Below are 15,989 nucleotides of genomic sequence, written 5' to 3'. Positions count from 1 at the left end.
GCAACCAAGTAAACCACTTTGGATTTGATAGAGACATTATGAGATCTCGAACATCCATAAAGATAATAGAACATGCAACACAAACGATTATCCTACTGCCAAGCATATTCCAAAAGGCAAATTATATCCCAATTCCCTACATCGCGTAAAATGAGAAAGAGATACAGAATAGTATTTCGATATAGATTCCAAGGGCTTCAAGGGAATCCATTAGCCACCATCTTAGAATCCTAACCATTTACATAGAGGCCATATTTACTCTTGATAACCACATACCATAAGGAGGACTTATGACAATATAAGATAACAAAATGAAAGAGCTAAAAGTTGAGACATGTCAGAACATGTCTTTTAGCCCACTCCACTTTTACGATTCAACATTTTTCTAGTTGCTGTCTCCAATTAATTGACATTTTAAACAAAGAATATTTCCAAACAATGTCCTTAGATTATACCAAAATTTATATTTACTAGGGGAATCAAAAGGACTTTAGGTTATAAAAATATAGACTAGTGAAGGCCAAGAAAGAGGAATAAGATTGCTTTAGAATTACCAAAAATGGTCTAGGTTTCGCAGTGAGAATGGTTATTCTACACTTGAAACTAGGAAACTTTTGAGATATGATATCCCCAATTACTTGGTCCTAAAGAGATCTAAACTCTCTGACTTCTTAGCCGGAAACCAAGGGTCAAACCATTCAAGCTTTAAGATAATGTTATCATGTTATCACAGGCCAGGGAGTATAAGCATAACCATCATGGAAAATACTAGGATTTGAAATTTTTTAGAAATGTACAAGAAAGCATGCCCTCATTCTGCCTAATGGAGTCCCACATGACAACCTAAAAGACACCATCCAAAGTTGATATCAACTGTTCACTAGCACTAATCCATCACTTTAGAGAGCAAATCAGTCAGCATAACAATAGAAAAGCTACCTCTTCTAACAATAGGAACTTTAGCCGCTAGCAATAACAATGACCCTAAATATTACTCTTACACTAAATAAGATACTAAACATGTTTAGATAGTTTAATTGTGTGATGATACAGGTAATTGCAACCATTGCAAAAATCCATGTTTGAAAATATTTGGCTTGGTTTATTCCCTCTAATGTTAACTTTATTGCAATGCCAATGGCTTTAAAACTCATAACATGCGCCCCAAGGAAAAAAAAAACTCATTAAACCATGGTTCTTTAAGCGCATTGGGATGATCCAAAAATGTGAGGAGCCACAAATACTAACTGTCAACGACCTAATTACAGAGCAAATTCCTATATAGATTGATGGACCCGAGATATCCAAATGGTATTTGCGCAAGACAGGAAATGGGAGGAAAGGGCAAAAGGGGTAAAGCATATGAGGACATGTGTCTTATTAGTTATTAGAATCCTGGTGTCATAATAAAGGGGAAGGATAGCAGGGGCGAGGGATATCTTTTGCTTTTGTGCATGAATTGAGTCTGAGAGGTGTTGGCCCTCAAAGACTAGCTGGCGATACTGTTTTATTCCAAAACTGAATGTCATCTTCTCCGTTTTTTCTTATTAATCAAGTCTGAATATATTACTCTCTTAGATATTGTTGTTTGATGGGTTGCTTATTGTATTTGTTTGTATTTTGAGAAGCATATTATTGTGTTGAGTTACGGCTATTTAGTGTGATTGGTGCAGTGTTTTAATTGAAATAGTAGGATTCCATCAAATTGGTATCAGAGCTCGCGGATTATCTGGGGTATGGTTGATACTAGAATGGAGAAAAGAGTTGACAGTGTCGAGAAGGAAATGGTGGTGGTTCAAAGAGACGACGTTGTTTCATTTTCTATTTTTTCTTCACTTTCAACAGTACAACCTAACTAAATATATACACACACTCAGCAATTACATATATACCTTTTACACTACATATACATAGTTTCCAACACTCCCCCTCAAGCTGGAGCATATATATTTATCATGTCCAACTTGTTACAAATATAGGTTACCCTTTTACCAGCGAGAGACTTTGTGAAAATGTCAGCTAGTTGTTCCCCTGTTCTAACATCATTAGTAGCAATTAGCTTTTGTTCAAGTTTCTCTCGTACAAAGTGACAATCCACTTCTATATGCTTAGTCCTCTCATGAAAGACTGGATTGTTTGTTATATGTATGGCTGCTTGGTTGTCACACCACAAATCCATAGTCCCTAGGTCACCAAACCCAATTTCTCTAAGAAGATGTCTTGTTCATATAAGCTCACACGTAACTTGTGTCATAGCTTGATACTCAGACTCTGCACTTGACCTAGCTACAACCGGTTTCTTATTACTTTTCCAAGAAATGAGATTTCCTCTAAAAAAAACACAAAACCCAGTCAGAGACCGTCTATCCACAGAAGATCCTGCCCAATCTGCATCTGAAAAACCTTTTACCTTATTATAACCATGATCACTATAAAGAATCCCACGTCCAGGGGCTCCTTTTAGATACTTCAAAATATGGAGGATCGCATCCCAATGTGATGTCCTAAGAGATGACATAAATTGACTCGCCACACTCACTAAAAAAGCAATATCTGGAGAGGTTACTATAAGGTAGTTTAACTTTCCAACTATCTGTCTATATCTCTCTGGATCACCAAACATCTCTCCATCCTCAGCATTCAATCTCACATTAGGAACCATAGGAGTGTCACAAGTCTTAGCCTCACTTAGACCCATTTCAGTCAACACATATAACGCATATTTGCGTTGAGAGAGAAAAATCTCTTTCTTACTCCGAGAAACCTCGACTCCTAGAAAATACCTTAAAGTGCCTAAATCTTTTGTGCGAAATTTGGAAGCCAAAAGTTTTTCAAACTCTGAATGCCAACATCATCACTGCTAGTGATTACAATGTCATCAACATAAACAACCAAAAGAATGATGCCAGAAATAGATTGCTTATAAAAGACAGAATGATCATAAGCACTCCTATGTAAACCAAACTGAGTCACCACTTCGCTAAACCTCCCAAACCAAGCCCGTGGAGATTGCTTTAAGCCATATAAAGATTTCTTCAGTTTACATACCTCTCCTGACTCCCCCTAAGCAACAAACCCCGTAGGTTGCTCCATGTAAACCTCTTCAAGACGATCACCATGTAAAAATGTAATTTTTACATCAAGTTGGTGAAGAGGCCAACAATATGAAGTTGCAAGAGAGATGAATAGTCAGACAAAGGTCATTTTAGCCACTGGGGAGAATATCTCAGAATAATCAATACCATACGTTTGGGCATAACCCTTAACAACCAATCGAGCTTTCAACTGAGCCACAATCCTATCGGGATTAGCCTTCACTGTGAAAACCCATTTGCACCCGATAACCTTTTATTTTCAGGCAACTCCATTAGAACCCATGTATCATTATGTTCTAGAGCCAACATCTCCTCTTCCATAACCCTTCACCACCCATCATGAGTAATTGCTTCAGACACAGAGTCTAAAGAGGCAATAAAAGACTTGAAAGATGAAGACAAAAAAGTGATAGGAAAATATAAGGAGATAGGATAGGTACAAGAGCGATTCCCTTTATGAAGAGCAATTGGAAGATCATGATCATGGTCAAAGGAAGAAGGAACAGGATCCGAGGGCGAGGCAATCGATAGAGGCAGTGGATCAGATGTTGCGGCAGGTGTCTCATGGTGCTGGTGAACCCTACGAGAGTATACCTGAGTGATAGGAGGACGAGATGGTAGAGGACTATGATGGGTAATGTTGTAAACAAGAAGATCATCAGGGGGTGCTTCAAGAGAAGTAGATGAAATGGAGGACTCAACATGTGGAGTGGTTTCAAAAAAGGAAACATCAGCTGAGATAAGATACTTACCTAGGACAGGAGAAAAACAATGATAACCCTTCTGATATCGAGAATAACCCAAGAATATGCACTTAAGGGACCTGGGTTTAAATTTGGATACATGAGGTCTAACATCTTGAACAAAGCACGTGCACCCAAACACTTTAAGAGGAAGAGAGAATAAAGATTGTGATGGAAAAAGGATGGAGAACGGGATTTGACCACTTAAAACAGAAGGCGGCATGTGATTGATCAAGTGACATGCTATAGAGATAACTTCTGCCCAAAATTTTGTAGAGACTTTCATGTGAAAAAGGAGAGTACGAGCGACTTCTAATAAATGACGATTTTTGCGTTCAGCAACTCCATTTTGCTGAGGTGTATAAACACATGATGATTGATGAATAATACCCCTAGTAGACAGAAAGGAGCAGAAAAGTATTCTTTGGCATCATCAATTTTGAGAATTTTAATAGATGAAGTAAATTGATTTTGTATTTCAGCATAAAAGATACAAAATATGGAGAATAATTCAGAACGGTTTTTCATAAAGTACAACCAAGTTACACATGAAAAATCATCCACAAAAATTACAAAGTATCAATATCCAGACTTAGACAACACAGGGCAAGGACCCCAAACATCAAAGTGTATAACATCAAAAGGGGTTGTGGCTCTTTTGTTTATCCTAGGGCTATAGGACACTCTATGGTGTTTTCCAAACTGACACGCCTTACACTCAAGGTGTGACGTTGACCCTACACTAGGACACAACCTTTTCAAAATGGGAAGGGGAGGATGACCAAGGTGCCTCTCCAACCTTTTCACAATTGAATGCATTAGTAATTTGACTAATAGATAAAAGATTAAAGGGAAAATGAAAAAGGCACAAGACAGAGGAGAGAGACATAGATTTGTTGAGATGGGCAGTACCACTTCCAATAATAGGTGTAATAAACCCGTTAGTTAAGGTAACCGAAGACAAATTGGGAGAAGGTGTAAATGAGGAGAGAATACCTGTGTCGCCCGTCATATGGTGGGTAACACCAAAATCAATGACCCCGTTACTACTAGAAGTGGACAAACATTCTGTAGAATTACCTAACTAGATTAATGTAGTGGTAGTCGATGGCATGGATGACTGGGAGCAAGAGTTCTGAGTGAGACGAGCATATTCTGCTGTAGAGATAGTAACCTGTGATGGGGTGAGTAAGAGACCATCTTGAGTTGCAACATGAGCAAACTTCTGAGTGCCTTGCATATTCAGGGGCTTGTCATGGAACTTCCAACAATTCTTTTTACGTGAGCCTCAGCATCACAGTGAAAGCAAGTTCGAGGGCCATTACCACGATTGTTCCCAGTATCACGACTTGTCCCTTTCTTACCTTTGTCATCACCAGGCTCCATGCTAGCTAGGGCCGCATGATCAACATTAGGATCCTTAAAGGTTTTTTTGTCCTTAGACACTCCTCGATCTTCCCCCTTACTAACTCTGAGAAGTCGACCAAAGACATCTGTAAGAGAGGGAATTGTCTCACGGGTAAGAAATTGTGTACGAGCTATCTCATATTCCGATCTCAACCCCGCTAGAAAACATTGCACTACCACTTGTTCTTCTTGTGCTTGCATCATCTTCACATCAATAGGGACAGGAAACATAACCCTTTTTTCTTCAAATGCTTGTTTTATCTCTGTATAATATTCGAGCAACGTCTTCTCTTGCATATTTGCTCGATAGATCTTCAATAACAATTCATAGGCATGAGACAGGTCTTGTTTACCAGCATACAAGAACTCTAGATACTCCCATAACTCCTTGACGGTATCACAGTGACCAATCACATCATCCACGGACGAATCGAGAGTGTTCTAAATCTGATTGAAGAGCTTATCATCTTTCGTGAGCCATTTTTTTCGAGTTTTATTATCACTTTCTGTTGCCTCGGGTGAATCCTCGATTAAATGGTCTCCCATATCAATGCTAAACACATATCGTCTAATAATCCGCTTTCATTGAATATAATTCATTTTTCCCAATAACTTTCGATCAGTAATTTTGGTGGAGGAAGTGACAATTTCAGTCACCATCTTCTTACCATCATCTGCCATACTGTCTAGCAAATAACTCCCAACTTCACAGATTCAAAACAATCTCAACACCAAACAACCCAAGCAAACAACCCAAGCAAACATCCCAATCTCAAACAACTAGGATTCACAACAACTCCAAGCCAACACAAAAGGATAGTCAAAATGATTCACAACAACTCCAAGCAAACACAAAAGGATTCACAACAACTCCACGTTAACTACACCAAACAACAACAGAGAAGAGAGACTGGAACAGAATCAACGTTTGCCGAAAAAGGAGAAACAAAGGTCGTCGAAGATGACACAGGACACCAGAGATAACAGAGGAACAAAGAACAACAAAGAACAGATTCAGATGTTGCCGGAAAAAGGGAAGCTAAGGGCAAACGTCGCTGGAGAGAGAGAAACCATGGACAAAGACATCACCAAAGATCGTCGGTCGCTGGAAAACAGAAACAAAGAAATGGGTTTAAGGTTTAAGGGTTCATGCATCGTCCAAGGGCTCTGATACCATGTTTCATTTTCTATTATTTCTTCACTTTCAACAGTACAACCTAACTAAATATATGCACACTCAACAATTACATATATACCCTTTACTTATACATAGTTTCCAACAGTTGCCAAGGTGACTAAGAAGTGAACTCGATGAGAGATTCTTATGGACATGCAAAACTGGGTGCGAAGAAAGGATGAGGAAGAAGAAGAGCGACGGAGGAACTTATCTAGCGAACCCAACCGAGACAGAGGTGGACACACTGAACACGACCTCATGGAGGATAGGGAGACCAAGGTGGGAACCAGGGTGGAGAAGGATTGAACCCAGGCGGGCAAAGGTGGAATCGTCGTGACTTGGGTGATCGGAAACTACAACTGCCCCTCTTTTCCGATGAAGACCCTTATGGGTGGATCTTCTGAGTGGAGCGTTACTTCTCGATAAATTAGATCCCGATGAGCACAAAGTTTCGTCGATGGCTCTTTGCATGGAAGGAGAAGCACTCCACTTGTACCAGTGGACAGAGTCGAGGACGATGGCGATGACATGGTCAATGTACAAGGTCGCACTACTGTAGAGGTTTAATGGGACACAAGAGGTTGGCCCCTTAGAGCTGTTGATGTTGATAAGGCAAGGAGGATCGATGCTGAATTTTTGCCGACGGTTTGAGGAGGTTGCAACGCTAACACAAGGGGAGAGAAAAGACGTCTTAATAGCAACATTTCCAAACGGGTTAAAACCAGAGATCTAGGCAGAGATAAAAGTTGTAGCAACCCGATTTGTTAACCCGACCCAATTCATTAACCCAAGTGACCTTGCTAGCCCAACGCGTGGAAGAGAGGAATGTTGCACTAGAAGAACCCCATGCAGGCTTGGGCCGAATAGGTAACTTCTGGGCCTAAATCTATTTCTAATTCATTTAGACAGGATGAAAGTTTGAAAGCCCACTCTTCAAATAACCCATACAACTCACCCAGATCTGATAACCAAACCCACACCTTCTCCCAAAATACAACTCCCACCCGAAGAATTCCATCTAAACGCTACGACAGCTCAAGGTCAACGGCTTCAAACAACAGCAGAACCAACGCATTTTGCCAAGAGTTTCCATTTAAGAAATTGACTGTGATCAAGATACAGAGGAAAAGAGAACGAGGCTTGAGTTATTAATGTGATGCAAAATACTCACCAGGGCATAAATGCAGGGAAAAGCAATTCCAGGTACTGTTGATTGATGAAGAGGAAAATAGGGAGGAAGAGGTAACGAATGAAAAAGAAATAATGGAAGAAGAGGTACCTAAAGAGGCTGAGTTTTTTATTAGTTCGGTAGTTGGGATCAATGGACCTAAAACCATAAAGTTGAGTGGCGAAATTAAAGGCAAAAAAGTTATGGTTTTAATTGATAGCGGGGCGTCACATAACTTTATAAATAGGAGCCTAGTCTATAATAATTGCATTCAAATTGTAAACCTTTTAAGTTTCCAAATTAAAATAAGTCCTCACTGATTATATTCTGTTCAATTATAGAAAAAATCAATTGCCCAGATCATCATCAAGACCACAAACCATAAAAGTCGCAAAAGGACTCCATAATAATGATTTTCTAGAGTTACAACAGAAAAAGAAATCTGAGACAAACAAAGATTACATTCAATGAAAAAAAGATGCTATTATCATAACATTTTGTCTATATATAGTATAATGACGATGAAATTTTTAATTTCGAGAAATCATTAATGGATGCTTCGATGTATTGTTACATATGAATGAGTTAAAAGAATGTTAATGATGAATAAAGGAAAAAGTTCATTATTTCACCGAAAATTCCAGGGTCCAATTTCCGTAACACGCCATTGCCTTTGACAAGTTTAACATGATAATGAGGATGAAATTCTCGATTTCGACCAATCATAAATGGATGTTTCGATGTATTGTTACATAGCAATGAGTTAAAAGAATGTTAATGATGAATAAAGGAAAAGGTTAATTAGCTCACCGAAAATTCCAGCATGAGGGAAATCCCATTGGGTCCAATTTCCTTAACCCGCCATTGCCTTTGACAAGTTTATATTCTCCCCAGCTGATCTACCCTACTACCAATTCATCTTTTTGGAATGTAAACTAATAAAACCGATCTTCACACAACAACGAGTAAATTAGACTTAGAACTCATACCAAATAATTATGCAACTCTCCACAACCCATATATCAAACCATACTCCAACATTAACCACTGGCTAACCTTGATATCCAGATCTCTAACTTGATAACATCATATAAACTTAAATCCATTAAAAAAAATATTAGTTTATCTTTGCCTACGGGTTATTATTGGAACTACATAATTGTATCAGTACTCTATTTCTAGAATATTATTTCAGTATCCGCTTTGGATATTGGGTAATATTTTGAGATATCTAAGGATTGTTGTCCTTAGTTTGAAGGGTTACTATTTGGATTGCAAGTTATAATGGATTATATGTTCTTGATTGTAAACAATAAAATTTCTCAATATTGAAACCAAGAAAGCTAAACATAGCGATCAAAACCAAACAATCTCTGCCTTAGTATTGTGTCATGTTATAAGAATCGCATTGCACACTTCAAGGGATGGCGTTTTGGGCCCCTTTTGACTTTCCAGTTATTTGAGGTATGCGAGTCATGCCTTTTAGGCAAGATGACCACGTCTCCTTTCATAGGACAAAGTGCAAAGGGCTACTGAACTGTTAGGCATCAGTCCTAGTGAGGTATGTGGTCACTAACAGTTGAACGCCGAGGTGGATATTCATACCTTCAGCACATTTACTGAGATTCAAAGATATGGTTATGTCTACTTATGAGACATAAATCTGAAGCCTTTGATAAATTCAAGGAATTCAGGAATGAAGTACAATATGTTGGGGCAAAAGTATTAAAGCTCTTCGGTCGTGATCGGGAGTGAATTCTAAGCTCAGGTTTTCCAGAGTACTTGAAGGAATGTGGATAGTATCACAAACCTCACCCCTCCTATCCACCCCAACACAATATGAGTGTCAAGAAAGGAGAATACGACCTTACTTGACATGGTTAGGTCCATGATGAGTTTAGTGATTTACCTGCAAAATCGTTCTGGGGTATGCCCTAGAGACTGCGACTCACGTTTTGAACGTGTGCCATCAAAGTATGTAGAATAAGACTCCATATGAGCTATGGGAGTGGGCGAAAGCCCAACTTGTCGTTATCAAGGTTTGGGGTGTGCGAAACTTATGTTAAGAAATTGACTTCGAACAGCCCTAATCAAATCTGTAAATGGATTATTTGTGTGGTATCCAAAGGAGACCAAAGATACTATTTCTACCACCCACGAAGAGCGCAAATTTTTTTGCTCGATCTGGTGTCTTCCTAGAAAAGGAATATTTTTTCTAAGAATACTAGGGGAGAAAAGAGAACTCGATGAGTTCTAGAACCACAGATATACCTAGACGAAGGCGGATATGTGCACAAGAAGGGTTTGAGCATCAGATAGGTTACTCCACAACTTGTGGATCAAGTGAACTACCTCAAGGTAGCAAGGAGCTACGTAATCTGGGGCAGAGTACGCCATACGCCCGAGAGCTACGTTATCTCTGGACTCAACATGGTGACTACTGGTCTACCAAGACGATGAACCCAGAACCTACGAAGACGCTATATCGGATCCAGATTCCGTTTTAAATGGCTGAAGCCATGAAATCTAGATTGGCTCCATGTACCAGAACCAAGTGTGGTCTCTGGTGAACCACCTGAAGGGTAAAACCCTAGTGGGTAAATGGGTTTCAAGAAGAATGAACATATGGTCAACGGTGCATACTTATAAGCACGACTGTTTGCCAAAGGTTTCACACAAAATTCATGGCATTGTATGAAGAAACTTTGCCGGTTGCCAGATTTAAATCCATCCGGATTGCTGCGAATTGCTGCATATCATGACTATGATATTTGGGCAAATGGATGTCAAAAACTGCTTTTTGAACGGAACCTTGAGGAGGATGGTATATGAAACAACCTGAGGTTTCGTTCTTGATAGTCAAGCTAATAAGGTATGCAAGTTGCAGATATCCATTTATGGACTCAAGCATCTTCAAGGAGCTGAACATTGTTTTGATGAAGCGTAAAAGAATTCGTGTTTATTAAGAACGAAGATGAGCCCTGTTTTACAAGAAAGTGATGGGAGCAGCTAGTAGCATTCCTAGTGTTGTATTCATGACTACTTTTGATCAGAAGATATACCGAAATTGAGTCGTAAAGACTTGTTATCCAAGTGCTTCTCCTTCCATGAAGGACTTAGAGGAAGCGTACACCTTGTATAAATTCTATCGTGATAGATCGCGTAGGTTGCTTGGCCTAAGTCAGAGTGCATATATTGACAAAGTATGAAAGATTCAGTATGAAGATCCAAGCAAGGATTTCTTCGATGTCACATGGTGTATCTCTCTAGGAATTGTGTCCTAAAACACAAATGAGAGAGATAGATGAAGAGGATCCCATATGCATCAGCAATTGGATCCATCATGTATGCCATGCTATGTACTGTGCGATTGATTTCTCATGTGCCTGGAGCACTTGTAGTAGATATCAATCGGATCCAGGTGAGCTTCACTGTCATGGCGTCAAAATGATATTAATCCTTAGACGAATTTTCCTTGGGGTACATGTATTTCTTAGTTTCTGAAGGGGGAAGATGACGCTAATGTAAGAGGATACAGTGATGGGTAGTTTCCAAACGGCAAAGATGATTATCGATCGCAAATCAGGTTGGTTGTATTTTGTCTCAATGCGGTGTTGCAGAGGCTGGAAGATCTCCAAGCACAACACTCGTAGCGGCATTCGTAAATGATGGCTGAGTATATTGCAGTTCAGGATGGGCCGGCAAGGAGGCAGTCCTGGATTTAAGAAGTTCATTACTGAAACTTGGATCGGTTCTACGATTATTGATCCTTAGACATCATCGGTGACAACCTTAATGGCAGCACATTGCATCAGCCAGGAAACCAAGTGCTCTCATCAGAAATCCAGACACATACTCAGACCCGATTCCATCTCATCAAGAGAGAATAGTTGAGAGAAGACGTGCAATTAGTAAAGGGCACTAGACGAACAATCTCGCAGTTCCACTACAAAGCCTCTGTCGCGAAGTGCAGAACATTAGACAGGCACTTGAGTCATGTTGGTATTAAATACAGGATGATTGGCTAGTAGTCAAGTGTGGAGATTGTTAGACGGTAGATGCCCTAGAGACCCAATCAATTATTGTAGAATTACATCTTGTAATAATGTTCATATCAATAAAAGGCATTTTATTACTATACGCGTAAATCTTTTATTGCAATATGTATTGATAATGTCCTTAGATGGTAGACCGTGACGAGGTATCAAGGTGTTTTTCAAATCTTGATAGTGAGAACCCTTGAGCACATATGTGGCCATTCTAGAACCGTCCTAGCCCCAGTATTATTCTGAACTAAGGGCACAGATAATACTATAAGGCTATCATAGTTTGAACGACCCTGTCGAAAGTACTTGACTGATCTCACTTGTCAAGGTTGTTTTGCACCTGGTGCAACACCGGGTGTTGTTGTTGTAGGCGATTACACCACACAAGTCCTGACTGGACCCACCAAGGATTCCATATGGATGGTAACCCCAGTGTCTATGGAACAAATCCTCTACACGAATGGTAGTGGCATGTGATCCTTAGACTTGAGATCACCAGCGCCTTGTGCACCGACTTGTTGTAGTTTGACACTAGCCAAACGCAGTTCTTTTCAGAGTGTCAATACGGTGGTGATGGCTGCATCAGGAGTGTATCAAGACTATGGTGGATTGACAGGATTTATCACTTCCCGGGTACGGAGAAGTTTATCTCAGGCGCAATTCAGTATAGGCAATGACACATAAACTGTCCACAGTGGGTATTGAGTTTTCCTACCAGTTTATAATACGGGTCATTGGTCCAGAAACTGAATAAATAATATCGAGAGTAACCGAAGGTTGACACTACTTATGCCTTTCTTCTCGTCGAGATAACTTATGATGAAAGGATCGAATTGCACGGTAACCATACGTTGACAGGTAGCTACTTTGCTGAATCCGAATCTATCGGTGGCCATGATGTCTTGCTAGGGGCCAATCTTGGTCTGTGTATTAGTGAGACGATTAATTGTGTTAATCGCAATACTATACACTGCCGATATGATGGGAGCCTAGGTCACACCAACTATAGAAGACAATTTAGATGCAAGAAAAGAATGAGCTTTTTTTGGTCTTTTAAGGGCGAAGGGTATTTTGGGTAATTCACAGTGCAATAAATTTGCTGAGGTCGTAGCCTTTATTTAATTGTAGAAAATTAAATAAGTGAAATTACGTTTAAATATGTGTTCCACATATTAAATATATTATCATTATGGTTAAATGTTAATATATATATATATAATATATATTATAATTGATTTTAATTGAGATAATGGATGGAAATTAAAAATAAATCAATTGGGAGTGTTTGCAACATGGGGCTTGGGTTGGAGCCCAAGCCTATTCCGTATGGGATAGGGCAATTGTTTTTAAATGATAAAAGAAAAATGTGTGATTTTAATTAAGGATTTCTTTTGTAAAACCAAAACACACGCAGCCCTTTTGCTATCTCCCACGGCATTAACACCTATTGCCTAAAATCAATTCAATTGTTGATTTTTTTTCTTCAAATCTTGAAGCCAAAGAGGATCTAGCAAACCCTTTTTGGTTCTTTTAAGATTGTCTTCGTGTGGACTACGCAGGTTCGATCCTACCGTTGATCGGTAGCAAAACGTTCGTCACAATTTTGAGAGCCTTCAACGTGCTTGTTGTTTCTCTTACTCATGTTGAATATTTCGCAGATTTTTATTTATATAAATTGTAAAATCATACCGTTGATCTTGGCTCATGAAACGATCCTGTTATATTATATTTTTGTTTCCTTTCCGCTGCGTATACGACTGTTTACTAACAAAAACAACTTGAATCAAGCCCTCCAAAACTCTAGGAGTCCTTCTTCAAAGTTTTGTTCAAAGTAAAATTGTCAAAGCAACACAAAAAGAGAAACAATCATCAATTCAAACCACTCAAAGTCTTTTATAAATTGTAAATTCTACACTATACAGGTACATAAACAAAGAACTTTGTTAGAACCTCATTGAGAAGCCATCTTGTGTAGTAAGGAAAGGTCTGTACAAAAGCATAGGAATTAAACTAACAAAATATCCCCTCCCCCAAAAAGATTTTCTAGTCCTTCCCAAACAGCATAACTCATAAGAAAAAGCAAAAGAACTATAGCTTTTAAGGACCCGACATGTATTCGTCTCCCTAATATCACACACCCATTACAAGAGACATTGTACTTTAATAACACCCGACCAAAGAGCATTGTATTCCAACAGAAATCTCCAATGGCCATACCCAACAAAGCCATCGTACTACTCTTCACTAGGAGGAGCAAAGTTGTTTGATTGAATGCACAACCATCACTTGAATTTCAGAGGTGGGTTAGGTTGGTGTGTTTGTCCATTGAGGAGTAATCTCACATTGTTTTAATAAAAGTTTTTGAAGACTTTTAGATAAATGAAAAACATTTATTCTAATCTAATAATATAGAAGGTTTTTAATAATATTCAAAAGAATGCCGTAATTATATGTATATCAAATTATGATTTATAAAAAACATGATAGAAAATAAAATGTGGTCTAAATACCCACCCAAACTAAGCTGAAACAACCTAGTGGGTTTTTTTTTCCCATCCCACTCCCCCAACCAAAAAACATTTTTCCAACTGCAAATTATTTTCCCTCAACTCCATATTCCATCCCACAAGAAATCACTTAGAAAACTTTTTAAATCTATAGCTGTAATATAATGATAAGATAATATTAAATAATAATTTGTTTTAAAAAAAAAAGGTATAAATAGACTAAAAACCGAATTAATTGAAAGCCCATTTTATATAAACTGCTCTACAGCTCCACCCATGCAATTTTTTATTCAATTTTTTGAGATTGGGTTTTATAGCTTACCCTTCTAGGGCTATCTATGAAGAAGACTCAATAGTTTATATGCACTCACCAACACTCATCCTGATCTTTTTTCCAATGAACCTCTTGTGCAACAGCCCACCACACACTACAACCCAATCTTTTTGCCAAAGAAATAGCTTCCTGCTCTTGCAAAATTAACACCAGTATAACACTCTTGACAACTTAAAACTTTAGGCCCAAACCATCTAACTACTCCAACAATCAAAGAAACTAGACACAGTAAGTCCTTCCCAAAGAAAAGAATAGTATCATCAAAACATGTGAAATGAGGCACCATAATTCGATCCCTACCTACCGTATTTTTATAACCAAGTGTTGACCAATATAACGTGTCAAGTCTTCTGAATAACCTTGAAGCCCCAATTAATTACGAAAGCCATTTAAAAGACAGAAAATTCATAGACACAAGTATTTTCTAATACACCTTCTCCATTTACTACCAAAACCTTCAACTTCCAGACAAAGTCCAAGTAATTCCAATATACATGGTCATAGGCTTCTTCAGGGTCAATTTTATAGAATAAAGCTTCTAATTTGAAAGGAAAAGGACACCATCTCAGAGTTGAAATCTAATCTTATGGGCATGATCAGAAACAACTATCCAATATTTCCTGCTAAAAAAGGCAAATTACTTTAGGTTGAATATCTACCAGTCTATGTTTCACATTATATCCTAAGTTCCACACAAAATAAGCTTCATGTAGAACCAGATCCATTAATTTTTTTTTTTTTTTCTGGTGAAGAAAAAGAAAAATTGAAATCTTCTATACTATGAATTCCTTCTCCCAACTTGATTTTCTACACAGTTTGAATACCATCCCACCCTGCTCCCCTAAAACCTTTTTTTTTTTTTCTATATTGGACTACTAGTTCACTTTTTCAAATTCTTATTATTACAAGACTTTTTTATAGTTTAGCGTTGGGGTTTATTGGGTTAATGACATGCTATATTTTATTATTTTTACTGTCGATCAAAGTTATAAATTCGTACATATATATATAAAGAGTAGTAGGCAGAAAACCGCTTTTCATTTTCTTAAAATTTTCATACTTCATCTTCTCTTTTTCCATTACTTTCTTTGTATGCTATTTTACCTATAGAAACATTCACCGTTTATGTACCACATTTTCCTTCCATGTAGTTCAATTATATTTCCACTAGTACATCAGAATTTCATTACATTTATATTTAAGCTTATAGAACCGTATATACAGATGGCTATGTATCAGGCATTACTTAAATATATGTGCTCAGGTTGCTAAATATATATTTACACCCACATCAAGTTTTGCCCACTACTCATGAGACATGTACCTGCAATAAATGTGGATTTGGCTCTCTTGTGCTATGCAATGCAGTATTTCCCAAAAACACAGTGATAAACCCACAAAGCTCTGTTCTATGCTACTTGCACTTTGACCAAATAATCCTAGAGTACCAGACATACAATTAGAGAACTTATGATACATAAGACTTGCCCTGACTATGCGTATCTATGGTAG

General features: G+C 38.2%; 1 protein-coding gene across 1 annotated transcript; it reads right to left on the bottom strand.

The window, feature by feature from the left end:
• Positions 1-2,224: 2,224 nt before the first annotated feature.
• Positions 2,225-2,698, bottom strand: LOC116136056 (secreted RxLR effector protein 161-like). Its single transcript, XM_031421772.1, has one exon. It carries the CDS (start codon positions 2,696-2,698, stop codon positions 2,225-2,227), a length of 474 nt encoding a protein of 157 aa, XP_031277632.1.
• Positions 2,699-15,989: the final 13,291 nt, after the last annotated feature.

The sequence above is a fragment of the Pistacia vera genome, unplaced genomic scaffold (genome assembly GCF_008641045.1).
Source record: "Pistacia vera cultivar Batoury unplaced genomic scaffold, PisVer_v2 Contig309, whole genome shotgun sequence".
NCBI lineage: Eukaryota > Viridiplantae > Streptophyta > Magnoliopsida > Sapindales > Anacardiaceae > Pistacia > Pistacia vera.
This window is presented reverse-complemented; position numbering and strand designations above follow the sequence as displayed.

Coding starts and splice junctions, on each gene's coding strand:
- LOC116136056 (XM_031421772.1), bottom strand. CDS start 2,698: ATGGGTCTAAGTGAGGCTAAGACTTGTGACACTCCTATGGTTCCTAAT.